The sequence below is a fragment of the Lagenorhynchus albirostris genome, chromosome 20, assembly GCF_949774975.1.
Source record: "Lagenorhynchus albirostris chromosome 20, mLagAlb1.1, whole genome shotgun sequence".
In the NCBI taxonomy this organism is placed as follows: Eukaryota; Metazoa; Chordata; class Mammalia; order Artiodactyla; family Delphinidae; genus Lagenorhynchus; species Lagenorhynchus albirostris.
In genome coordinates, this window is record NC_083114.1 from 11,959,368 (window position 1) to 11,985,346 (window position 25,979).

Sequence of the window (25,979 nt, forward strand, 5' to 3'; positions counted from 1 at the left end):
TGGCTCCCTCACTGCCCAGGAAGGGGAACCTCAGTGAGCCCTGAGAAGGCACGTGTGTCCCTGCTGTGACTTGGCTTTCCCTTCTTGTTATCGAAGATATTTAAAATGTTCTTTTACTGACAAAGTAAAACTATGGTATGGTCTGGAAGAATGAGCTTTGGACTGGAGCTCTAATTCTGGTTCATTTAACTTCAGAGAAGCTCTGTCTTCTGCAAAACCTCTGTGTTTGGGGTAGAGCCGGGTACGGTGTTGGGAAAATTCTCAAACAGGGGTGGTTCTGCCCCCAGGGGCAGCGCCCGGAGACACTTGACTGGCACCACTTGGGGTGGGTGCTACTGGCATCTAGTGGGTAGAGGCCTGCAACGTTGCTAAACATCCTACAATATACAGAACAGCCTCTCTCAAAGACTTATCTGGCCCCAAATGTCAATGTTATCTAGGTTGAGAAACCCTTTTAAAATCAGTTTCTCTAAGTATGGTCTTCTAGAGCGTCTTCTGCACTCTAATTGCTTATCTCCCAGAGTCTTTTCTATCTGACCCCCAGTGATCCCAGGAAGCCAAGGTAAGAAGCCATGTGTACAAAGCAGGTGTGCTGTAAACTGACATTGTTATTTCCTAGTTCCAATGAAAGAAGGTCTTTGGTCAGTAAGACCCACAGCCTTCATTTCAAACATGCCTTCATTGCAGTTCTTCCCAAGTAAGTACTTCCAAGGGGCCCACACCTGCGGGACAGCTTCAGGCATTTTCTCTTGTGGGTGGAACTTGTGGTCAGGGTAGATGTGGGCATTACCCTTCCCTGAGAGGAGGCTGCTTAGAACCCAGGCGCCCAATGACGTCTAGGGCACTAACAGTTGGGTCCTAGAAACCCCATGGTCATAATCAAAGGAGGAGCAGTGCCAAGTGGTCTTGATACAAAAGGGAACTGATGTGATGCTAAGGAGGGAAGAGAGGGGCTATGGGATTGGGAAGAAAGGAAGGAAAAAAGTAAGGCCACTCTAAGGCATTATAATTAGATACAGAACCAGCCCATATATACAGAATTCGAATATTCTAACCTGATCCCAACTGCCCTACCACCACCTTACATTTTGATATTCAGCTTTGATCCCTATTAAGGATCAGGTGCCCTCTGTCCTAGTGTATCCAGTTGGTAGCATTGAGGTTTTTTAAAATGAGAAAGGGGCCTTGAGGCCTAACCCATGTCCTCTCAAATGCAGACCATCAGTGACGTACATGAACACAAGCCAGGGGCTTTCCCACCACAAGGAGTTCCTCTTCAATGTAAGTGCTGTGCTTGTCATTGCAAAGCCATAGGTGGCAAAGCAACACCAGCCGTGACTTCCCGCTCTGATTTATTTTGCAGATACATGGAGAGAACCTCTTTGGAGCCGAGTTCCAGCTGCAAATTTGTGTTCCAGTTAAATTACAAGGTTTCCAGGTCATAAGAGTGAAGAACCTGACCAAGACTCAGGTACATAGAGGCGGTTCTACATCACCATCACATCTCTTTCCAGAGTGACTGTGGATTTTCAAAGGTAGAAAAACTAGAACTCTAGAAAAGGAGTAGAAAAAGATTAGTTAACCTGGGAACACATTTTAGGAGTAAATTACCAAAGTCATGTTTACAAGGAATATTAACCACTCAGCCCTTAAAACGACATTCCAGTTTTTCTTCCCTTGATGAAAAAATAAGCAAAATTCAAACGTTTTGAGTAGCCATGGAGAAATTTATTTTCCATTTGAAAATCATCGATAAATTCTGCTTCTCTTTGTGACTGGCAAATGAGCTTGATAAACATGTGGCATTTCTCGCACTTCTCCCTATAAACTGCCTACCATCTTCCTTCCTGCTTGCCCTCCAGTCTGTCTGCCTAGGACTCTGCTCTGCTACGGCCTCTTTGCTCTCAGCTGGCTCCTCGTCTGTCAAAGCCAGCCTTATGACACCTACAGCAACAGGCTCTGATCGGTTTGACAGCTGAGGCCATGGGCTTTTTTTCCTGCTCGGGCTACATAAAGTGTCAAGGCTCAAAAAGGAAAATGGGGAAAGGAATTTACAAAATGGAGTCTGCTGACAGAAAGAGGGCTTTTCAGTTGTAAACACTTGTTCTCATGTATAGTTTATTTTTAAAGAATATTTGTTAAGTTTAAACATTTCAACAAACATTTCAGCTTCCACTTGGAAACAAAATTCTTGTTTGAAAAGCTGACTGGAAACCTGTAAGAACAGGAATCCCACCCTGCTGTGGGGATAGAGGTTAAAAACGGCATCAGGGGCTTCCAGACCTGTGCCCTCTCCTTTGGGAGCGGTCAGCAACCCCAGCTTACTTAAACAGACTGTGCTGGCAGAGCAGGTCTGTGGCAGAGCTGAAGTTCAACATAGTCTCATGGAAATGCTTGATCTTTCTCCTCATTTTCTTCAAGGCAGGGGTGTTACCTTTGCTCTTGAAGGTCATTTGTTTCAGGATCTTATCTGTGAGGTAGTGTAGCCAGAGCACGTTGTTATAAGGGTGATATTCGTCCCAGCAGTTGTTGTTTTCCTTCCTCATCAGCCTGTAGATCTCAAACTGGTAGTCACCTTCTCCTGTAAACAGGTCTTGGTCCATGGAAATGTCACAGAAAACCACGATCCCATCCCGCTCCAGGCGTGACAGGGTGTAGTCGATGATGTTGACCTGTAGCCCTCGGGTGGGGATGGAGCTCGTCTTCCCATTGAGGGTGTAGTGGAGCTCTTTGAGGCTGGTTTTCTTTAAGAGCACGTTCCCCCAATGCAAGTCTCGGTGCTCAAAGTTCAGCGATGCCTCTGCCACTGCAAGGGATGCAGTGATCTGGTGCAGAATGCTCTTTGCAGTGGCGATGGAGGACAGCTTCGTTCTCATTTGCTCTAAGTCGATCCCTCCAAACTCAAATTCCAGCACGATGAAGAGCTGGTCTTCCTCAAAAAAGTCAGGCCGGTCATTTGCAGACCCTTTGGTTGAGTTATAGCGATCCCAGGCCTGGAGGAGCAAGGGAGGGTAAGATCCTTGAACACAGTGTACCGAGTTCAGCCCAATGAAGCCTTCTGTACGGTTGCATACCTCATCAGACAAGAGGCTCAACTCTTTGGAGATGATGATCTCTGGCAGGATTTCCTCAAAAGTTTTCTGATGAGCTCCATTGACTAACTTCTGTCCTTCAATAGCAATGATTTTTAGGGCTACAGGTGTGTGGTTAGCAACTGTTTGAAACACTTCGCCAAACACCCCTTCCCCAATCTTCTCACAGCATTCCAGTTTTTCTGAGGAAAGGCAGTCGCTGAAGGGGATAGGACCCTCCTGACTGCATTCCCCATAAACCTTTTCTGCATCGGACGCCTTTTTGTCTGTGGCATGTAGTGTCTTTAAGGGGGTGAGCAAATACATGGAGGAGAAGTGCCGAGGGTACAGGGCACTGTTTGTTCTGTTTGTGACAGGAAGGTTTGAATATTCCGATATGAGGGACTCAGAGAGAGAACTGGCAACGGTGTAGATGCTGCACACTTGTGACGCGGTGGTCACCGTCTTCTTCTTGTGCAAGCTGAAGGAGGCCCTGGCTTTGGTCCAAGAGCAGGCATTCTGTAAACGCGTCAGGTCCTGGGTGACGAGTGAATCTTTTTGCATCTTTTGGCCTTTTTTAAAGTGGTGGTGATGGTGGAGGGAGGTTTCTGCTGTCTCTTGATGCTTCCTTTTCCGGCTTGGCCCGGTTCTCTCAGGCCTGTTGCTTTTCCCAGGTGCCATACCGCGCTTGCACCCACGGGCCTCCCCATATTCTATCTGGACAGCCTCCTGAGACCCGGCCTCTCGACCGGAGTCCTGGTCCGTGGCCCTCTGCTTGCCCGTGCTGTGTGAACCTGGGCTCTCCAGCCTCCTCCTCACCAGTTCCCTGTCACAGCAGGACTCCCGCATATTCTTCCCATCTGGCCCAAGCTCAGAATCCTCAGGATTTCCTGAGTCCAAAAAGCTACAGAGAGCTGACCTGAGGCTGGCACGGGCTTGGTGGGCCAACCTGCTGAGGCTGCCTCCTGCTGTCTCTGCCTCCTGGGAACAGGGGAGAGGCTCCTGGTCCAGGGAGGCTTCTGGGAGGTGGAGGCCGCTCGGAGCTTCAGAGGCTGCATCCAGAAAGGCGGACGGGTCGGTACAGATGCCGTCTCCTGGCGCAGGGGACCCGGGGCCGGGAGAGGCCGGAGAACTCAACAGGGAGGCACTGGTGCTCAGCTCGCCGCCGTCCCTGGGCTGGCCGCACACACTGAGGTCCGGGCTCAGGAGGCCCGGGTGGCCGTTGGGGAAGGGCGGCGGTCCGAGCGGCCCGCAGGGGGTGCTGCACTTCTGCGGGCACCGCGGTCGCAGCCTCAGGCGTCTCGGGGTCGCGATCAGACTCGGCCGGTCCTTGGAGAGTCGGCCGCCAGCGCGCCTCCGCCGCTGACCCACCGGGCTGCCGGGGAAGTCGGGGTCGTCAGGATCGTCGGAGACGACAGACGGCGAGGGGCCGCCGCCGCTGGCGTCGCTGCTACTGCTGCTGAAGAAACGCTTCTGGTCTTGTGGCGGGAACCACTGCACCGCTGCCTGGCCCGGACGCCGCCGCGGCCCCCCGCCGCCAGCTACCCCATACGTTCGGAAGAGGCGATTCTCGGGTCGCCGGAGTGACGCCGCCATCGCCGACACCCGCCAGGCGGTTCAAATGGAAACACCGCGAGACTTGTTAGAGACGCAGACCCGCCCGCCGGGTCCTAGCGCCCTGCCTCGCACCCGCAAATCACGATGGGTCTCGCGGGAAGTGGGAGAGGGCGGATAACTGTGGCGGTTTGGCTTTCTCAAGGCGTCGCGGGAATGGGTCTTGTTTCAGGCTCACACTGTGTGCAGCCAGAGTCCGGAGCGCGTTTGTGGGAGCGACCTGGTTCAGGTGAGCGCGGTCGTCCGAGAGGCCAGGGCGGGGCGGCAGGGAGGGAGAGGGCCTGAAGCGGGTGACATGAGACGCAGGAATTCTACTTTTCCGAGGTTTCCCCTGAAAGCACAGGCGGGGCGGTCCCAAGGCGCCCCTTAGCCTCTACACTGGGTCACGTTTGCCAGGGTTGCGGCTTTGCTCGAGCCAAGTGAGCGCAGAAACTGCTCACACCCTCTATTCCGGGACCTTGAGGTGCTCTGTGTGCCAAGTGTTAAAATTCCCGGCTTTTCCACCCGAAGAGGAATTGTGCCAACTAACACACACCTTCTTCCAGCATGTGGAAGAATGGCATTCAGTGAGCTGTAACGTCACCTCGGATAAAGAAAATGTAACCGTGGCTGCAGAGGTCTCCTTGAGTCAATCAGAACAGGTACTTGAGATCTGATTATCCTACTGTTATCCTAAGAAGGATGATAGCATCTCCAAATATAATATGTCCAAAACGGGTCTCTTGATCCACCTCCTATCCCAACCTGTTGCTTACCCACTTACTCAGGGTTACTAACTAGGGTAACTTATTCGGGTTAGTTACTAGGAATTCTAGGAATTACTTGCGACTCCTTTTCTTACATCCCCGTATCTGTACCAGCAGCAAGCTCTGTGATTCTACCCCTACCAGTATATTCTAAATCCACTCACTTCTCTCCATCTCCACTGGTACTGTTGTAGTTCAGGCCACCCCTCTTACTGGGTTTATTACAGTATCCTTCTCTCTGCTCTTCTTGCCTCTGCTTTTGCCATACCCTCTACAAACGTTCTTCATATAACAGCTATGTTTTAAAAGAAAACACTGTGCCACTTATCTGCTTTTAATAAAAGTTCGAATACACTTAGATTAAAATTTGTCTCTTTCAGTGGTGTGCAAGGCACCCTATGATCTGGTCTCTGCTTGCTTTTTCAACTTAATCTCCTAGTACTCGCCTCTTCCCTACTTTTTTTTTTTTTTTTTTTTTTTTTTTGCGGTACGCGGGCCTCTCACTGTTGTGGCCTCTCCCGTTGCGGAGCACAGGCTCCGGACACGCAGGCTCAGCGGCCAGAGCGGCATGTGGGATCTTCCCAGACCGGGGCACGAACCCGTGTCCCCTGCATCAGCAGGCGGACTCTCAACCACTGTGCCACCAGGAAAGCCCTTCCCTGCTTTTTATACTCCAGTTTGCCAATATTGTTCTGGCCATAGGATCTTTGTACTTGCTGTTCCTTCTGCATGACATTGCTTTTCTCATAGATCTTCATGTATGTGGTTTCTTCTTATATTTAACTCACATGTTACCTCTTAGGCCTTACCTGATGACTCATTCAAAAGTAGGGACTAGAGCTTCCCTGGTGGCACAGTGGTTGAGAGTTTGCCTGCCGATGCAGGGGACACGGGTTCGTGCCGCAGTCCAGGAAGATCCCACGTGCCACGGAGCGGCTGGGCCCGTGAGCCATGGCCGCTGACACTGCGCGTCCGGAGCCTGTGCTCTGTAACGCGAGAGGCCACAACAGTGAGAGGCCCGCGTACCGCAAAAAAAAAAAAGTAGGGACTAAAGTCTAGTTTAACGTCTTGTGATGATCCAGGTGAGAATGATGAGATCTGAGCTGAAGAAGTAGCAATGAGGATGGAGAAAAAGGGACAGGTGCAAGAGAGGCTAAAAAAAGAATCACCAACAACTGACTTGGGCTGTGTGGGTAGGTAAATGAGGGTGTAGCATGAAGTAAAGGATAAGGGAAAAGAAGTTGAGGTATAACTGCAGGTGTCTTGCTTGGGTAACTTTGTGATTGCTGAGGAAGTACTGGAGAAGGAGCACGTTTAAAGGGGCAGATGATGAGTGCTGTCTGTTTTAAATCAACTATACTCCAATAAAATTTTTGTAAAAGTTAACTTAAAAAAAAAAAAAGAACAGTAAGTCCATGTCTAAAATGTGTTTCGTTTTTTTTCTTCCCCGTCTTATAGTTACGAAGAGATGTGACTGAGCTGCACATCCTTGGTGAAATATCTTTCAACAAATCTCTATATGAGGGGCTCAATGCAGAGAACCATAGAACTAAGGTAATCCCCTGGCTGTCTTCTCGTTCTCTGGGTGATGTCCTGGGAAAACTGTGCCTGACCTCAGCGCCCCTGTACAGACACTTGGCTGTTGCCCTCTTCCTGTTTTAGTCTTATCACCTCTGATCTTGACTCTGCCAGCAACTGCCTCCGTGACCTTGAGTTACTCAGCATCTGCCTCAGTTTTTCTGTCTCTGAAATGAGGCAACTGAATAAGAGGCCTAAGCAGAGGAAGTCTCAGTTGAAATAACTAGGCTGGAATCAACAGCTATATATACTTTGATTGGAAAATGTATATTTTTTAAAATTTCTTAGATGAGAAATTTTGGGGGAGGGGTATATAACAACTCTCTTCTTAGTGTGTGGTATCAGTGTTTAGTTACAATGTTGCACAGTTACAATACTCAGGAATGCATATTTTTTTAATAAGTCTTAGACTAAGTACTAGAACTCTTGGATTCGTTTTGCAGAAGAATGACTGCAAGTCAGACTGACCTTTGTGATCTGTGGGCCGAATACTGTGTGTGCCACCCTGAGTTGTCATTCTTGTTGACACTCACCTAGATGTGCTGCCGGTGTCAGAGATTGTCCATCTGTGAGCTCTGTAGTTAGGCATGATTCAGTATCGGAGGGAATGTCAAGAGGGTGAGACTGGATCGCTAAACATTAGGTCCTCTGGTTTCCTCCCTGGAGGAGGGGAAAGGTGCAGTTCTCCAAACATGTCAGGAAAAACTTTTATTTTTAAGTATTTCTAATACAGAAAATGATATGGAAGAAAGTGCCCCATTATCCCATTGCTCAGACTTTTTTTTTTTAAATAGAAAAGCAAGAAAATCCAAGCCTTACACAAAGGTCCCAAACAAAAAATAATGGTTCCTTTACTTCCCCCTTTCCACACCCCTGATTCCCTCTTCCCAAAGGGAATTACTGTTAACAGTTTCTTACATGCACCTTCTTAAATAATTTATGTATAAATTTCCCCCTTTTACTTACTGATGCTTTTATTTCTATAGCATAGAGTTCCCACAGTGATTTTTCCTTTTTTAAAATTCAGGACCCCAAGCAAAGTATTTACATTTCAGCTGCAAGACACTAGCACTAATGTACCATAAAGGCCTCTGTTGTTTATCCAGTGAGGGAGGCAGACCAGTGTCAACGGGCTGGCCCCTTTGAATCTTGTGCTCTACCCTCCGTGTGCTGGGGACGCCTTCCCTTGTGGCTGCCACAAAGTTGCCACTTTCCACTTCTCCCAGTGATATAGTTTCACATGGCAGTATACAAAATAGGAAGCCAAGAGGTCAGTAGCAAAAGGAGTTTTTCCTCATTTGTCTTCCTTTTTCTTTCCTTTTTTTTTTTTTCTTTTTTGGCTGTACTACGTGTGGCCTGTGGGATCTGAGTTTCCCAACCAGGGATTGAACCCATGTCCACTGCAGTGGAAGTGCAGCGTCCTAGCCATTGCATTGCCAGGGAATTTCAGCCTTCCCTTTTCAAGGACAATTTTCCTAAAAACTCCTAGCAGATAATCTTCTTGTAACTTATTAGTGAGAACTAGATCTTGTGTCAGTCACTGGCAAAGTGGGATGACTTTGTCATGATCAGCTTAGACCAGTCATGACTTCTGAACAAACTAGGAAAGGAGAGAATGGCTGTTGGGTGGGCCACCAAGAGTGTTTTCTACAAGCCGGGGTATTCTGTGTCCTGCTTCTCCCTTCTACTGTCCTCTACTAGGACACCTTTAGGGCACTTTAGGAACCTGTGGTTTTGGAAGAGGAAAAAAGGAAGAGGCTTTGAGAAATCGGAGTACTTCTACTCAAATCTGACATGTTACATTACTGTCATCTTGGGACTTCCTTTCATTACTTTCTGAAACCTCAGGTTCTCAAGTCTTCTCCCCATACTCCCCGCTGCCCCCACTTTACTCTTCCATGAAGGAAAAAAACAGCTCTCTTCCTGTTCTTCTTCTCTGTTGCGTTGCTCCCTCGCTATTCCCAAGGCCCAGAACTTAAGTTCAGCTCATATGAGTTAAACTGCCTGGAGGGTCAACCCTTGGAAGTGTTTATGACTTAATTGGAAGAGGCCTCAAAGGTAAATTTGTCCAGCCTTCCATCCCATACAGAAATTCTGTCCGAAGCATCCCTGACCTTGGTGCTTGAACACTTGGATGAAGGGAATTCAGTGTTTTGGGCAGGCAGAGGTGTCTTGATGGCCTTCTGGCCGTGATCTGTGTGCTGGGCACAACTTGGGAGGGCCATGTCTGGGTCTCACTTGGGAAGCACGTCCCCTGGGTTTTCCACTTGAGCCCTGGGATGGAGAGAGCCTCTGGACAGCAATGCTGGGGTGGCTTCTAATGGCAGGGCTTTTCAATAGTACACATGGACGCCATTTTGCATTTATTACTGTGTCACTGACATTAGTCTGGTGAAGAGCAGACCCTTATCTTTGTCATGTATTTCATGTCAGAAAATGTCCTATCAGTCATTAGGCAAGATCAAAAAGAGTTGTCAGAACAGAGTTGGAAGGGACTTAGAAATCATTTTGAAGATGTGAGCTTGGGGCATACCTGGATGTAGAATCTTGATTTTCCGTCTTTCAGTGTTCTTTAAACCCTAGAGATCTTAATTTGTTGGGACCCTCTATTAAACTGTCAGAGGCTCCTTAATAGAACCTCTCTCGCTCGCTCTCTCACTCGCTCTCTCCCTCTCGCTGTCTCCCTCTCTCGCCCTCTTGTCTCTCACACACACACAAACAGAAGGTCACAGTCTCCTGGCAGACATAACTCTTCTAGATAAGAGACCAAAGTAGTTTGTATAAAATATTTTGGTCATCAGATAATTTTACTGTGTTCTGGTTTTTTTTTTTTTCGTTTTGTTTTTGTTTTCTTTGCTTTTCGAGGATTCTGTTGCTCTCTGTAGCTCAGAGATTCTTTCCTCAGCCATGTCCCCCCGTCTACTAATGAGCGCATCATAGGCATTCATTTCCTGTTACAGTGGGTTTTCATCTCTAACGTTTCTTTTTGCTTCTTTCTTAGGATTTCCATCTGTCCACTTACATTGCCCGTCTGCTCGTTTTCTTTGTTCATGTGTGCTGACTGCTCTAACCGTTAGAGCCCTTAGCATATTCATCATGGTTGTTTTAAATTCCTGGTCTGATAATTCCAGCATTCTGGCCGTGTCTGGTTCTGATGCTTGCTCTGTCTCTTCAAGTTGTGTTTTTTTGCTTTTTGGTATGCCTGGTAATTTTCTCTTGGTAGCTGGACATGCTGTACCAGGTAGAAGGAAATGCTGTAGACGGACCTTCATGAATGTGGTGAGGTGTTGGGGAGGGGCAGTGTGCTGCTGTTCTGTGATTAGGCCTCAGTCTTTTAATGAGCCTGTGCCTCTGGACTGCGAACTTCACCCCTGTTTCTCAGTCTTTTTCAACCCCATTAGGTGGGACGGGATGGCTAGAGTGGGCTTGAGTTGGGTACTTCCCTTCCCCCAGGACAGTTAGGCTCTGATATTACCCAGCAGGTTAGGCTAGTTAACTAGTTTCCCCTGAGGACAGGCCTTGTTAAGATGAGGGTTCTCTGGCTTATTTCAAAATGGTTCCTCTTCCCCTCCCCCTGCTGGAAGCATGAAGGGTTTTTTCTCCAGTGTTTACTGTGGGAACCTGGTCAAGCTCCTGGAGAAAACCTCAGCCCCGCGACTGGGTTTCCTGGAGTTTGTAAGCCCCAGGGTTGTCAGCACTGCGCTTCCAGCAACCCATCAGTTGCAGTTCAGGTTTTGCTTCCCCGGTGCTGGTGAGCCTCTGCTCTCTGTGTCAGTCTCTCTGTCTCTCCCTCCGCTCTTGGGGGCAGCAGTTTGCCTTGTGGCCTCCGCTCTCTCAGGGATCCAGAAATTGTTGATTTTTCAGTTTGTTCAGCTTTTTACTTGTTAGCATGGAGTGGTGACTCTCAAGCTCCTTACATGTGGAAGCAGAAACCACAAATCTCATCAGATAATTTTAGATGCTGCATCAGGAAATGTTTAGCTTTTTGCTTTACTGTCATCAGTTTTTTTTTTAATATATATATACTAAAAACCATTGGTGTGTACACTTTTTAAAAAAAATTCCATTGGTATTTTTATTTATTTATTTATTTATTTATTTTACTTTTGGCTGTGTTGGGTCTTCGTTGCTGCGTGTGGGGGCTACTCTTCGTTGCATTGCGTGGGCTTGTCATTGCAGTGGCTTCTCTTGTTGCAGAGCACGGGCTCTAGGCGTGCAGGCTTCAGTAGTTGTGGCATGTGGGCTCAGTAGTGGTGGCACACGGGCTTAGTTGCTCCGCGGCATGTGGGATCTTCCTGGACCAGGGCTTGAACCTGTGTCCCCTGCATTGGCAGGTGGATTCTTAACCACTGCGCCACCAGCGAAGTTCCCTGTCATCAGTTTTGATCAATACACTGTATGTTGCCAAGTTCTCACATTTTGCTCCTTAAAATAACGTGAAATTTTTTTCTCATTTTGCCTTACCTGACTTATTGGATGATCTCTTTGTTTTGTTCCAGATCACTGTCATCTTCCTGAAAGATGAGGAGGCGTATTCTCTGTCTCTCATTATTAAAAGCAGTGTTGGTGGCCTTCTGGTTTTGATCGTGATTATAGTCATCCTAGTCAAGGTCGGTTCCACCCATGTTCGTAAAGGTTCTGGTGTTGGGCACAGTCCTCCTTAGGACAGCCAGCCCCTGACCTAGAGCAGTTTCCCTGGCCTCGTGACCACCTTTCCCTCTTCCTTCAGCCACAGGCCTGTTGAGGCAAATGAGTAAGACAGTTTCTGTCTGAAAAAGATAAAGATCTAAATGAAGAATTGGAGTACCGAGATATTTTCCTAAAACGAACCTGATTGTCGTTCCCCTATTTAAGTCCTTTCCTTTCCTTCCCCTGTTTTGATGTTCAGACTCTTTCACTGCTATTCAAGACCTTCCACTCTGGCCTCTACTTTCTCCACCTTTAAGTCTTGCTTTTTTCTCAACACACTGAACTAAATAGGTTCGTGTCTCTGTGTTTGCAGTTAGGCTCTCTACACCCGTAAGCCCTTTCCTTCTTTTTGACTTGCTCTCACTCTTCCCTTAAAACTCAGCCCAGAGATTCCTGAGTCCTCTGAGCTGAGCTTTATGCTTTTCCTTTGAGCTCCCCTCTAGAAACCCTTCCAAGGGGCAGTCGTCACACTATATTCCAGTTATTTCTCTTCTCACTAGGTTGTGAGTTTCTTGATGTGTAGGAGGCTGTACTTGATCTCTTTCTACCCTCAGCCCAGTAGGCTGAGTACTTTTACATAGATATATGACCCAATACAGCTGAAACTGTAGTACTTTGCAGAATTAGTTAAGTTAAAAAGGTTAAAGTGCTCTGGGGGTTCAGAGGAAGGTGGAAAATCTCTTCTGACTGGGGACTGAGCACAGGAAAGGCAGTATTTAAGATGGGTCTTGAAGGATTGGGTTATCAGGAGAGATTCAGAGGAAGCAGAGGAGCATGGGGGCTATTATGGCAACAAGCAGGTAGATGGTTTTCTAAAGCAGATGGTTAGGTTAGGCCTGTAATCGGGCTTCCCTCCCTTTGTTTTAGTGTGGCTTTTTTAAAAGAAAATACCAACAACTGAACTTGGAGAGAATAAGGAAGGACCAGCTGAAATCAGAGAGTCTACTGGAAGAAGAAAGTTAGACCAGCTTCCTCATCCATTGGGAGAGAGTACCAGCCAGTCCTGGAGGCTTCTAGAGACTGGGGTCCTGTGGGTTGCTTTTCCTTCAGGATGATCGAGAGCAGAATCTAGCACACCGTTTTGTGGAGTGTTGTTTTTTAACCATACATTGTCCCCAAAGTGTCTGTGCATTGTGCAAAAGTGAAACTTGGGAGACATTTGGTATTAAATAAAACTGTTTTCTTTACAGAAGTGCCTTTAATATGCAAATATAATATACTTTGTGATTCCCGCCCCCCCCCCGCCCCCCAAGAGGAGGTTATGCAGTTATGCAGCATTTCCCAGCCTTATTTGCCTAAGAGTGCTTTTTTCCTGCTGTTTCTGTTAACATCTTCCAAAATGGTGTTCCACGAAGTATATCTTGGGGAAAGTGGTACGAAAGCAGCTCCTAGTTTGGCATTTTCAGACCCTAAGATGTGGCCTATTATTTCAAACGAGGCCACAGAAAAGCACCCCAGAACAAATGTAAAAAGTGGAAAAACGGAGGTCACCAAAACAGGAGCAAGGTGGGAGAGGAGAAGACCAGGACTTTGTTTTGTAGTGTCTACTTAACATCCTGTGCTGGTCCTCGCCTGGCTTCCTCCTGAGTGAATTGCTCAGGGGACCATCGTGCCTCCGTGAGAGAGCGCTCGCTCTTCCGCAGGAGGAGGTGGAACCAAGAGTAGGGCCTAGTTACAGGCTGGCTTTGCTCTTAGTATCTGATTTTATTTCATTTGTATGCTCCATGCTGTTAAAACTTGGCCATATCTCCCTACTCCCAAACCTGCAGTGGAACAGTCTTTGTTTTCATGGGTAATAAAAGTCATTGCAAGTAATTAAACGGTGCAGAAGTATATAATGTAGAAAGTAATCTCTTGGTCTTCTTTATCTAATTCAGGTGCTTTCATTGTTATTTCTTCTAAATTTTGATTTTTTTCTAAAATTTATGTAGGTATAAGGTGTGAATTAGGGAATTTAACCTGAGTTTTTTTTTCCCGGATGCAAAGCTGATTTTCTTTTTTATTTTATTTTCTTTCTTTATTTTTTTTGGCTGCGTTGGGTCTTCGTTGCTGTGCGCAGGCTTTGTCTAGTTGTGGCGAGCAGGGGCTAATCCTAGTTGTGGTGCATGGGCCTCTCATTGCAGTGGCCTCTCTTATTGCAGAGCCCGGGCTCTAGGCGCACGGGCCTCAGCAGTTGTGGCACGCAGGCTCAGTAGTTCTGGCTCGTGGGCTCTAGAGCGCAGGCTCAGTAGTTGTGGTGTACGGACTTAGTTGCTCCGCGGCGTGTGGGATCTTCCCAGACCAGGGTTCGAACTCGTGTTCCCTGCATTGGCAGGCGGATTCTTAACCACTGTGCCACCAGGGAAGTCCCAGTTTCTGTTTTCTTGATGACCTAAAGTCTAACTATATTATTATTTCCAGATGAATAACAGTTTATCATTTATTCAAATATATATTAGAATATATATACTAGTGTGTATACACACACAGACACAGACACACACACACACACACACACACACAGACACACACACACACACACACACACGTGGAAATCTAGTTTTGTTTCATTGATCTGTTTGTTCCTGTGCCAGTACCACAGTGGAAGGAACCACACTTTTTAGCATTATGCAAATAAAAAGTTCAGAACGGCAGAAAGGGATCTAAAAGATGAAAAGGCAGTCTCCCTCTCCTCTCCCACCTCTAATGTCTCTTTCCAAAAGCAACCACTGTTAATGGTTTTTCACATATTCCTTCAAAATATTCCTACGCATATACCAGTGTAAACGTTTTCAGTGAGATTGGTTTGCAGTGTTCCACCCCTTGCTGTTTCATCTGATAGACCTTAGGAAAGTCTTCCACTAGCAGCACCTGCAGATCTACCCCGTTCTTTTTAACAGCTCCATAGTATACTGTGTTACATGCGGATGTGTTGGAGTTTACTTGTGAAGTCCCCACAGGTAGATATTTAGGTTATTTCCATTTCTTTTTTTATTACAAAGAAAAGGCGTGACGAACATCTTTAAACAGGTATCCTGGCATGCTTTTCAAGTATAGTGGTGGGTAAGTTCTCAGCACAATTACTGACTCAAAGGTTATGTGCATTTAAAGTTTCGATATATGGGACATCCCTGGTGGTCCAGTCGTTAAGACTCTGCGCTTCCAGTGCAGGGAGCTTAGGTTCGATCCCTGGTCAGGGAACTAAGATCACACGTGCCACGTGGTGCAGCTTCTAGAAACAAAATTAAATTAAATTAAATTAAAAATTTTTTAAAACATAAAAAGTTTCAACGTATGATGTGACTTGACCTGCAAAAAAGTTTACCAGTTTTCAGTCCCACTTAGAATATATGTAAGTGCCACTCTGTGCCCTTGCCATCACTGGGCATCATCAAATTTTAACTTTTGCTAATCTGATCAGTGTGGAAATGGTATTCTGTTTTTGATATCAGCCTTCTTTTTAACCTTGCAGTAAATTTTGATTATAGGGCATTTTCATTCTTATTTTTTTTTTAATTATTGATTGTGTTTTTTCAGGTAATTCATAGTATCAGTTTTTCAGAATCCCAAAAGAAACCTTTTGGGGTTTTAATTTAAATGTACAGATTAAATTGGGGAGAATCATTATCTTTATAGTATTATCTTCTTACTTAGAAATATGGCATTTCTGGCCTCTCGCCTTCTGAGATGGCCCACACTCTGTGGAGTGTGTTTCTCTCTAAATAAATCCACTTCTTTCCTATCAAAAAAAGAAAAAGAAAAAAAAGAAAGAAGTATGGCATTTCTCCACTTGCTGAGATTTTTTTAAAACACCCTGCAACGAGATTTGTAATTTTCTTCAGAGAGGTCTTAATTTACAAAGATTTTAATTTCCAGCTGTATTATATTTTGTATTTACATTTTTATATTTTTTACTGCTACTCTGAAAAATACCTTTTTTCCCCCTGACTGATTATATAGAGTTTGTGTTTAATTGGTTGTTTTGAATATTTATCTTATCTGCCATCTTACTGGACTCTTTTTTAAGAGCTTTTCTGTTGATTTCAAAATCCTGTCTGCACAGAATGGTAATTTGGAGTCTTTCTGATATGCTTTTTCTCATCCTTACGTCTTTGGCTGGAACTTGTGGGGCTCCGAGCAGTTACCTCTGGGCCTGACCTTCATGGGAGCTTTGCATGCCTTCTGCCTGCCTCACAGCCTGCCCTCGGTCCCACTCCCTGCCACTCTGCCTCTGGGTGGTCACTGGGGCTTGGTTGGGGTCCCGTCCGCTTCTCATGGAGCCCTTCATCTTTTCTGTCTGGGACGATCAGCTTTTCTGTTGATCAGAATCCGTCTGCTTTATTTGTTTCAGGAATTCCTTTATACGTTGGTCCCTTTATTATACCATTCTCTGTTTTTCAGTGCAGCTACCTTTATTAATGTATCTTATTTACAGACACATGTTGTTTTATTGCACTTTCCTTTATTGGGTTTTGCAGGTACTGCATTTTTTACAGACTGATGGTTTGTGGCAGCCCTGTGTTGAACAAGTCTGTCAGCACCATTTTTCCAACAGCATTTGCTCACTTCATGTCTCTGTCACGTTTTGGGTAATTTCTGAAATATTTCAAACTTTATTACATTTGTTGTGGTGATCTGTGATCTTTGATGTTACTCTTGTAATTTTTTTTTATTTTAAAATTAAGGTATGTACATTGTTGTGTTAGACATAATGCTATGACACACTTAATAGACTACAGTATAGTGTAAACATAACTTTTATATGGACTGGGAAACCAAAAATTTGTATGACTCACTTTATCATGATATTTGCTTCATTGTGGTGGTCTGGAACCGAACTTGCAATATCTCTGAGGTGTGCCTTTGAAGGAAAAGAAAGAAGTAAGTTTGCTTAGGTGTTTCCCTGTTGTTGGGCTCAGGAGTTGTGTCCAGGTTTTCATTATTATAGGTGACTTGTAGTCCCTGCTTTTATACTTTTTTTTTTATAGCAAATAAGATCCCACTTCGGTTGTAACAGCCAAGACTTACATTGACCATCTGTAAGCTATTGACGGACTGAGCTGGGCTGACCTGGCTGGGTTAGACCAGTGTCATTGTAGTCAGGAGACTTCGTAAGGGACCAGTCTGTGAGGAGGAAGAGACTTAAATGGAGCCATGGTTACACTGTATAAATTCATGTGCTGTTGGCTTGGGCCAGAGCCTTGTCTTTCTTCTAAAAGATGCCCATCTAGTGCCAGACCTTTCCCATTTCCTGTTCACCCTCCTCTGCCTGGGAACAGGACATGCCAAAGCTTGCAGAGATCCAAGGACAGTGGGTCATGTCACAGGGCCAGTGTCCCGGCCAGAAAAGGACTAAGATGGGGCCAGCTGGACACTAGCATGGGGGAAAGTGCCCCTGTGGTTTCTCTTGTTTTCATCTCCCCGGCTACAGGCTAGTGAGCGTGGATTCAAATAACCTCTCTCAGGATAACATCTGAACTTTGAATTTGATTGTTGGAGGGGTGAAATAAGCAGATGTGAACATCTAAATTGGTCAAACTATTTAGGCCTAATTAGACATTGAGAAAGGAGCATTCCGTTCAGCCAAGCCCAGCAGTCTGAAATTATCTGTGCTAGTGTATTAGTCTGTGCACATCTTCTCTAATATCCGTACAAGGAGGGGTATTTGGTTAAGATCAGGCTTTAGGTATTTTGGGGTCTCCTAGCCGTAATTATAACCTTGCAATAGTGCCAGAATTTTACCATTACTTTAAGAACAGCTCTAGTAAATGGAATCAAGGGAATCTTAATCACTTCAGGAAGGGCAGTTGTTCAAATATCAAGAGTTCAGGAGGCAGCTGGATGCACCTAAATAGACAGTTCCCAACTCTAGTTGACTTTATTTTGATTAGTGGAAGGACGTTTTGAAAAGTATGTAAGTAATACATAGATAACACTCTCAGAGTGAGATCAGAATGAAAAGTGAAACTATGCTTTAGTCGCAACCTTGCCCCATCCCGTGCCCCTCCTTAGAAGCTGAGGTCAGCTGGCTTAGCATGTATCCTTCCAGACCATATTCGGTGCTTTTGTAAATATTCACATATGTACATATACAAGTACATGGGTTTTTGGGTTTTGTTTTGTGTGTGTTTTACATAAACAGGATCATAACTTCTACCATTTGTGATAATTTACGACCATTTTCAAGGAGCCAGTGTCAGAGACAAAATGCTGCTGTGGAATGCAGGTTTGGGGGGAGAGGGAGAGGCAACACCTTGGGTTAATGTGTGTTTGGGGAAATCAATAACTTAAATTTGTGTAGGTCATTACACTTTGTAAAGCTTTCTCCAGAAGTGGACTTAAACACATTTGGTAATTGCCCTTCAATGCCAAATAGCTTTCCAGAAAGATTGAACCACATTACGTGGTTATCAGCAGCGTGAACGAGCCTGGGATCTCTGTTTTTACTTTGTTTGCTTAATGGGTATATAATTGTAGCTTTACTTTCCTTTTTATTTATTTTTTAATATCGGCAAGACCATGTATTTTCCCATGAAATGAGATTTTTTTTTTTTTTGGCAATCAGAACAAATTTAATTTTTTTCTTCCGGTTTTACTGAGCTATAACTGGCATACAGCACTGTGTAAGTTTAAAGTGTGCAACGTAATGACTCTATTTACATACATCATGAAGTGATTACCACAATAGATTTAGTGAACATGCATCATCTCCTATAGATACAAAATTAAAGAAATAGAAAAAAAATTTTTTTCTTGTGATGAGAACGCTTAGGATTTACTCTTAACAGCTTTCATATACAACAAATTTAATTTTTGATTAAAAAATTGAATAGGTAAAGATTATGATTATGATACTTCTTGAGTCACATCTGGAAGCTCAAGATATACCCGACAATGTAGAATAGAATTATCTAGAGATAAATTCAAAAGTCAGATCCAGAAGTTATAACATGAAATAAAGGAGTCTGGAGGTAGAAAAGAAATAAGTAGAGAAGTAATCCTCTTTCTGAGTCGCAGGCAGGATTAACGTAAGAATATATGTGTAGACACACGTTGATGAAATTCCTGAAGTCCAAGGATAAGGACGAATCTTAAAGTTTTGAGACCCAAAGAACAGATTATTTATTTGCAATGGAAAGAGAATCAATTAGCTTCAGACTTTTTTTTTTTATCAGCAACACTAACAGTTAAATTCCTGGAGCAACATTTGTAGAATCCTGAGGGAAGAAGACTAAGGCCCCAAAATCACTAACCAGGAAAAGACATCATTCATTCGTCAGGGAAAAATAAACATTGTCAGAAGTGCAGGCATTTAAGAAGTATTCTGTCCATGTACTTACCTGAGGACAGCACGTGGGGAAATACTCTATCAAATGACAGTTGGTTCAGAACAGAAATCCCAAGATAGGGAAAGACAAAAAGGAGAGGAATAATGGGAGCAGTGAATCTTGCAATATATATATTATTAACGTTAAATAGATAATAATGATGTGACTAGGACTTTGTAATATAAACGCTAAGTAGGGACTTTTGAAATAGAAGAGTCATTCTTTAAAGAAAAACTTAACAGTAACCTAGAACTAAAGCTTCTGTCCTGTTTGGGGTTGAGGGAGGTGTGAGCAGCTATAGATGCTTGGTGCATGTGTGTTAAAAATACATATAGTATAAAAATACATGTTGTATAAAAAAATACATGTTGTATAACATTTGTTTAAATTAATTTATTTTTGGCTGCGTTGGGTCTTCGTTGCTATGCACGGACTTTCTCTAGTTGCGGCGAGTGGGGGCTACTCTTCGTTGTGGTGTGTGGGCCTCTCATTGTGGTGGCTTCTCTTGTTGTCGAGCACGGGCTCTAGGAGTGTGGGCTTCAGTAGTTGTGGCTCGCGGGCTCTAGAGCGCAGGCTCAGTAGTTGTGGCACATGGGCTTAGTTGCTCCCCGGCATGAGGGATCTTCCCGGACCAGGGCTCGAACCCATATCCCCTGCATTTGCAAGCGGATTCTTAACCACTGCGCCACCAGGGAAGCCCCCACATATTGTATAACATTATTATTTTCTTTTGATAGAATATATATATTTGAAGATGACTCAGGAATATATAGGCATGAGCTGATCTTTAAAGCACAGTAGGACTTCAAAACTGACAAGAAAGAAAGGCAAACAGAGGAATGACAGGGAGGAAAAAGGAACAGGAAAAAATGACAGGGACGAAAATGGCTAATTCAGCAAAAGTAAGAAGAAGGAAAGTGAGATTGTATTTAAGATGGAAGGAATAAAACCAAGTACATTAATTACTTCCCTAAGCGTGAATGCACTCAGGAGACAGAGACTGTCAGATGGGCTGAAAAGTCAGATTCAAATGCATATTATTTGTTTTTTGTTTTTTTTTGCGGTACGAGGACCTCTCACTGCTGTGACCTCTCCCGTTGCGGAGCACAGGCTCCGGACGCACAGGCTCAGCGGCCGTGGCCCACGGGCCCAGCCGCTCCGCGGCACGTGGGATCTTCCTGGACCGGGGCACGAGCCCGTGTCCCCTGCATCGGCAGGCGGACTCTCAACCACTGCGCCACCAGGGAAGCCCAAATGTGTATTATTTGAAGAAACACTTGTAAAACAAGATAGCAAGCAATTTGAAAAATAAATAGACAAAGATATTGGGAAAATGCAAACAAAAATGAAGGAGGGGTGGCAATTTTCATATTTGAAAAAGCAGAATTCAGTGTCCAAAACAATCAGGACAAAGAGAGGCATTATGTAGTGTCCTTCCAGTCGCTCCTGGATGGCACCTGGCAGTTTCTGGTCTTAGGGCAGTCTCATTGTCTGGTATTAAAGATGAAGTCTGAATTAAAACAAAACTTGAATTGTTTACAACAGCAAATTAAAGGAGAAAAACAATTAGGTTATATGAAAAATGCTACAAAGGCATTTGATAACACTTAGCAACTTTTCCTAATAAAACTTCTAAGTAGGTTAGGAAGGGAAGGAAGTTATTGCATAATGATAAAGACATTTACCAAAAATTTTTAGCAAATATACTAAATGGCAAATTTCTGAGGCTGTTTCCTTAAAATCAGGCACAGGAGATACTTACTCTTAATAATGTGATTCATTATTTGTAGAGATCTGGTCTGATTCAATAGATAAGGGTATGAAATAATTTTGTAATATTAGAAAAGCATAATTTGTCTGTAATTGTAGAGGTCTCAAAAACCTATGAGAATCTAGTAAAAGATTACTAGAATTAAAAAGAATTTATAAAGTGGTATAAGAATTTATAAGGAGTTATAAAGTTACATAAGACACAAACTGATAAGTTGGGTTTTGTTTATGTTTTTCTTATTATTTTTATTTTTAATATGAGTAGTAGCCAGTTAGAAATGGACAGGGGAAAATATACCACTTATAATACACACTTAATACATTTAAATTTAACAAAATGTTAAAGAACCTAAATAAAAGAAATGTGAAATCTTACTGAAGGACACAAAGTAAGATCTGCGCATATGGCAGGCCACACCAAGTTCCTGAATCGGAAGGCTTACTGTCATAGCTACATAAATTTTTCCTAAAATAATATTTCCATGCATTGCAGTTTTCTTTTTTCATTTGAATCTATTATAGATATATTCACTTACATGAATCTATAAACATTTTCTTCAAATTTTTTTAATTTTTAAATTTAATTTTATTTATTTTTTTATACAGCAGGTTCTTGTTAGTCATCCATTTTATACACATCAGTGTATATATGTCAATCCCAATCTCCCATTTCATCACACCACCACCCCCAGCCCCCGCCACTTTCCTGCGTTGGTGTCCATACATTTGGTCTCTACATCTGTGTCTCAATTTCTGCCCTGCAAACCGGTTTATCTGTACCATTTTTATAGGTTCTGCATATATGCGTTAATATATGATATTTGTTTTTCTCTTTCTGACTTACTTCACTCGGTATGACAGTCTCTAGATCCATCCACGTCTCAACAAATGACCCAATTTCGTTCCTTTTTATGGCTGAGTAATATTCCATTGTGTATATGTACTACATCTTCTTTATCCATTCATCTGTCGATGGGCATTTAGGTTGCTTCCATGACCTGGCTATTGTAAATAGTGCTGCAGTGAACATTGGGGTGCATGTGTCTTTTTGAATGATGGTTTTCTCTGGGTATATGCCCAGGAGTGGGATTGCTGGGTCATATGGTAATTCTATTTTTAGTTTTTTGAGGAACCGCCATGCTGTTCTCCATAGTGGCTGTATCAATTTACATTCCCACCAACAATGCAGGAGGGTTCCCTTTTCTCCACACCTTCTCCAGCATTTGTTGTTTGTAGATTTTCTGATGATTCCCATTCTAACTGGTGTGAGGTGATACCTCATTGTAGTTTTGATTTGCATTTCTCTAATGATCAGTGATATTAGTGATGTTGAGCAGCTTTTCATGTGCCTCTAGGCCATCTGTATGTCTTCTTTGGAGAAATGGCTATTTAGGTCTTCTGCCCGTTTTTGGATTGGGTTGTTTGTTTTTTTAATATTGGGCTGCATGAGCTGTTTATATATTTTGGAGATTAATCCTTTGTCCATTGATTCGTTTGCAAATATTTTCTCCCATCTGAGGGTTGTCTTTTCGTCTTGTTTGTAGTTTCCTTTGCTTTACAAAAGCTTTTAAGTTTCATTAGGTCCCATTTGTTTATTATTGTTTTTATTTCCATTACTCTAGGAGATGGGTCAAAAAAGGTCTTGCTGTGATTTATGTCTAAGAGCGTTCTTCCTATGTCTTCCTCTAAGAGTTTTATAGTGTCTGGTCTTAATTTAGGTCTCTAATCCATTTTGAGTTTATTTTTGTGTATGGTGTTAGGGAGTGTTCTAATTTCATTCTTTTACATGTAGCTGTCCAGTTTTCCCAGCACCCCTTATTGAAGAGACTGTCTTTTCTCCATTGTATATCCTTGCCTCCTTTGTCATAGATTAGTTGACCATAGGTGTGTGGGTTTATCTCTGGGCTTTCTATCCTGTTCCATTGATCTATATTTCTGTTTTTGTGCCAGTACCATATTGTCTTGATTACTGTAGCTTTGTAGTATAGTCTGAAGTCAGGGAGTCTGATTCCTCCAGCTCTGTTTCTTTCCCTCAAGACTACTTTGGCTATTGCGGGAATTTTGCGTCTTCATCCAAATTTTAAGATTTTTTGTTCTAGTTCTATAAAAAATGCCATTGGTAATTTGATAGGGATTGCGTTGAATCTGTAGATTGCTTTGGGTAGTATAGTCATTTTCACAATATTGATTCTTCCAATCCAAGAACATGGTATATCTCTCCATCTGTTGGTATCATCTTTAATTTCTTTCACCAGTGTCTTATAGTTTTCTGCATACAGGTCTTTTGTCTCCTTAGGTAGGTTTATTCCTAGGTATTTTATTCTTTTTGTTGCAGTGGTAAATGGAGTGTTTCCTTAATTTCTCTTTCAGATTTTTCATCATTAGTGTATAGAAATGCAAGAGATTTCTGTGCATTAATTTTGTATCCTGCAAGTAAGAGTGATTTGACTTAGAATTAGAGAGCAATGTGCTCTCCAGAAGTGGGGGAACTGAGTCTTGCAGATTCGCTGCTGGGCATTAGGAAGCAGTAGTATTGCTGGTGGTCTGTCTAAACGAGGAACTCCTCCTAAGTATCACAGGGAAGACAGGACCAGGGTGCCAGCCTCCAGGAGAGGCAGCTGGCAGCTCTGCTCCCCCTCCCTCTGCCCCAGGATTGGATTCTGGGTCTGGTTGGTCAACTCCTAGGACCTGTAACCAGCTGCAGTCCTGAGTGGTCGGGGGACTGCAGGTGTGCTCTCTGGGGAGGCGTCTTCTCTGCAGGGTCTGGGAAGGGGGCTGGGCTAGCCCTGCCCAGAGCGCTGGCAGATGCTCTCGAGCTCTTGGCCTTGTTTCCTGGGTTTGACAAGTGTCCTACCCTGGGGTAAGTTTTTCTTTCTTTTTATTTTTTTCAGGAACGGTGAATTTATTTATTCTCTTCACGTGGTAATGGTTCATACTCATGATAACAGAATTCAAACAGTGCAAAAATCAGTCTCCCTCATGCCCCAGGCCCCCAGTTGTCCATTTTTTTTCCCTCTGAGGAAACCAGGATTACCAGTTTCTTTTTTCTGTGCATTCTTCAAGAGAGAGTTTATGCATATAAAAACATCCTTTAAAATTGCAAATCGTAGTATATAATGTATACACGCTTCTGTATTTTGCTTTTTTTCATCTACTAATCTATTTTGGAGATCATTTTATATGAACTGGAAATCTATTTTATTCTTTTTAATGGATGGTTTGTTGTCCTGTGTATCTGTTTTGGGAGGTACCGTAATTTATTTAACTATACCATCATTGATGAACATTTAAGTTGTTTATAGTATTTTGCCACTTGTGTATTGGAGCAGGTGTCATTTTGAGCAAAGATGAATGTGGTCAGGAATTTTTTTCCTCTCTTTAGAGCTGTGAGGTCTGAGATTGACGTTGGACTGCTGGGGTGGGAGAAAACACCACTGGCCCACTGTGGTTCTGCAGACCTTTTAGATTTCCTAGTCTGGGAAAGGCTACCAGCCTAACTCCTGGATTCTACACTGGGGCTTGGGGTCCTTTGCCTCCTAGGTGAAGAACTCACGGGTAGAGTAGCAAGTTAAGGACACTAGTACCTCTAGGTCAGGGGTTCCTAACTTGTTTGTTTGCCATAGACCCGTTTGGTGATCTGCTGAAGCCTAGGGATGGCTTCTCAGATAAATTCCCAGCATTTTATTGTGAACATCTTCAAACATACAGAAAAATTGAATTTTACACTGAACGCCTGGCTTCTTCCATTAACATTTTACTATGCTTGCTTTATCGTATTTTTCCATCAGCTTGTTTTTAAATATATAAGTTTATAAAGAACCAGTTATATTGAAACAGTGATCAGAATATTAAAAAAATTTTTATGAAATGGAGATACATACTTCTTTATTAAGAAAGAAAAATGGGGAAATATCTGTAATTTCTACTGGTGTTAAGATACAGGTACTGCTAATACTTTTATGGTTTGTTGCCTACATTCATAATTGAAGGAAATGGTAAATTTCAGTTAAAGTGTAGTAAAAATAAATAGGTAACCTATTTTTCCATCCAGCTTCACAGACCTACTCTGTTTAGGCTGGGTCATTTAAGAAAAAGCATCTGTTCTACCCCAGGCTTTGTACTTTTGCAGCCATCTATCAGTCACTCCAGGCACCATTAGCTGTTCTGTGGAGGAGGAAACAACTTGCCCGAGGCCATCAGCTAGTTTAAGGAGGAATCTTCAGGTCTAATGTTTTTCCACAGAAGCTTCATTACAGGCGGGCAGGGTGTAGGGCAGCGGCAGCTAGGGGGCAGTGGAGGTTTACAGGTGTTGCTGGGGAAGAGGCACAGGTGGAGCTCAGCTCATCAGGTTCCTGGGCTCTACCCACTAAGGGTCCTGATGCTCTAGTCCGGCTTGGGCTTGGGAATTGGCTTTTGGGGCAAGCACTCTGGGTGAGCTTTGATGTCAAGACCCACACCCTGTGAGATACTAGTTAATGAGATCAGGGTTCATCTGATTACACTTTGTCAGTGGGTAGCGCTCAGCACAGACTTGGAGTCTTGATGACTAACAAGTTGCTTCAGGAGACAAATGGAACATAATGCTCTAGTAGAGTTATCTGTGTTGAAATCTTCTAGAAATACACACTCAAAAATAAAGGCTTAGTCACTCTACTCTTGACACTTCAAATATGCAGGCTAATGGGTAGAGGCAGGATGATCAGGAATCAACCTTCCCCCCTTCCTCCTTCCCTCCCTCCCCCCATCCCCCCTTCTCTTCTGGATGACCACTTATCTCATTATAGACCCAGTGGAGCAGAGTGGTAAAGCCTTTTCTGCCCTCATCGCCCTATAGGACAGATAAGGTGTGCACTCAGCTGTAACTCCCTGAAACATACAGATCGGATCCTGTCCTTTGGGAATTTAGAGGAGGAGAGGGATCCAGGAGGCCTTTGTGAAGGAGACAAAGCCCTGTAAAGGCTGAGCCTTGAAGCCATGAAGTACTGAGGAGAGACCCGCCTGAGCAGAGGCACAGGGATTGCAAAGTGCGGGATGTGATAAAGCTGTCAGTCAGTTCCCCTGAAGCTGGTGTGCGTAAAGGGCTCGTGAGGCCAGAAAGGCAGGTGGGGATAGAGACTGCAACAAAGAGGAAGAATCTGTGGGAGGACTGAGTGCAGGAGCTGTGGACGCCGCACCCACTCTCGGGTTTCACACGAGGATGTCCC

General features: G+C 43.8%; 2 protein-coding genes across 6 annotated transcripts in view; one reads left to right on the forward strand and one right to left on the reverse strand.

Moving 5' to 3' along the window:
- Window positions 1-15,679, forward strand: part of ITGAE (integrin subunit alpha E) — a 71,587-nt gene extending 55,908 nt beyond the window's left edge. Inside the window, exons 24-31 of the mRNA XM_060133668.1 lie at window positions 620-697; window positions 1,218-1,281; window positions 1,364-1,471; window positions 4,858-4,914; window positions 5,231-5,326; window positions 6,890-6,985; window positions 11,509-11,619; window positions 12,566-15,679. Of these exons, the coding sequence (XP_059989651.1) occupies window positions 620-697; window positions 1,218-1,281; window positions 1,364-1,471; window positions 4,858-4,914; window positions 5,231-5,326; window positions 6,890-6,985; window positions 11,509-11,619; window positions 12,566-12,661 (706 nt within the window). The 3' untranslated portion in view covers window positions 12,662-15,679. The remainder of the gene's footprint in view (window positions 1-619; window positions 698-1,217; window positions 1,282-1,363; window positions 1,472-4,857; window positions 4,915-5,230; window positions 5,327-6,889; window positions 6,986-11,508; window positions 11,620-12,565) is intronic.
- Window positions 1-25,979, reverse strand: part of HASPIN (histone H3 associated protein kinase) — a 63,817-nt gene that overhangs the window by 33,933 nt on the left and 3,905 nt on the right. Inside the window, exons 2-3 of one of the 5 annotated variants that reach the window (XR_009537490.1) lie at window positions 16,474-16,538; window positions 1,435-1,552 (exon numbers count right to left, since the gene is read on the reverse strand). Coding sequence is in view for 2 of the 5 variants with exons in the window: in XM_060133682.1 (XP_059989665.1) it covers window positions 1,468-1,552; window positions 2,326-4,667 (2,427 nt within the window). In the remaining 3 variants the exon portion in view is untranslated. Of the gene's footprint in view, window positions 1-1,434; window positions 1,553-2,325; window positions 4,681-14,650; window positions 14,910-16,473; window positions 16,539-25,979 lie in introns of those variants that run through there. The other 4 variants (XM_060133681.1, XM_060133682.1, XR_009537488.1 and 1 more) reach the window with 4 other exon arrangements.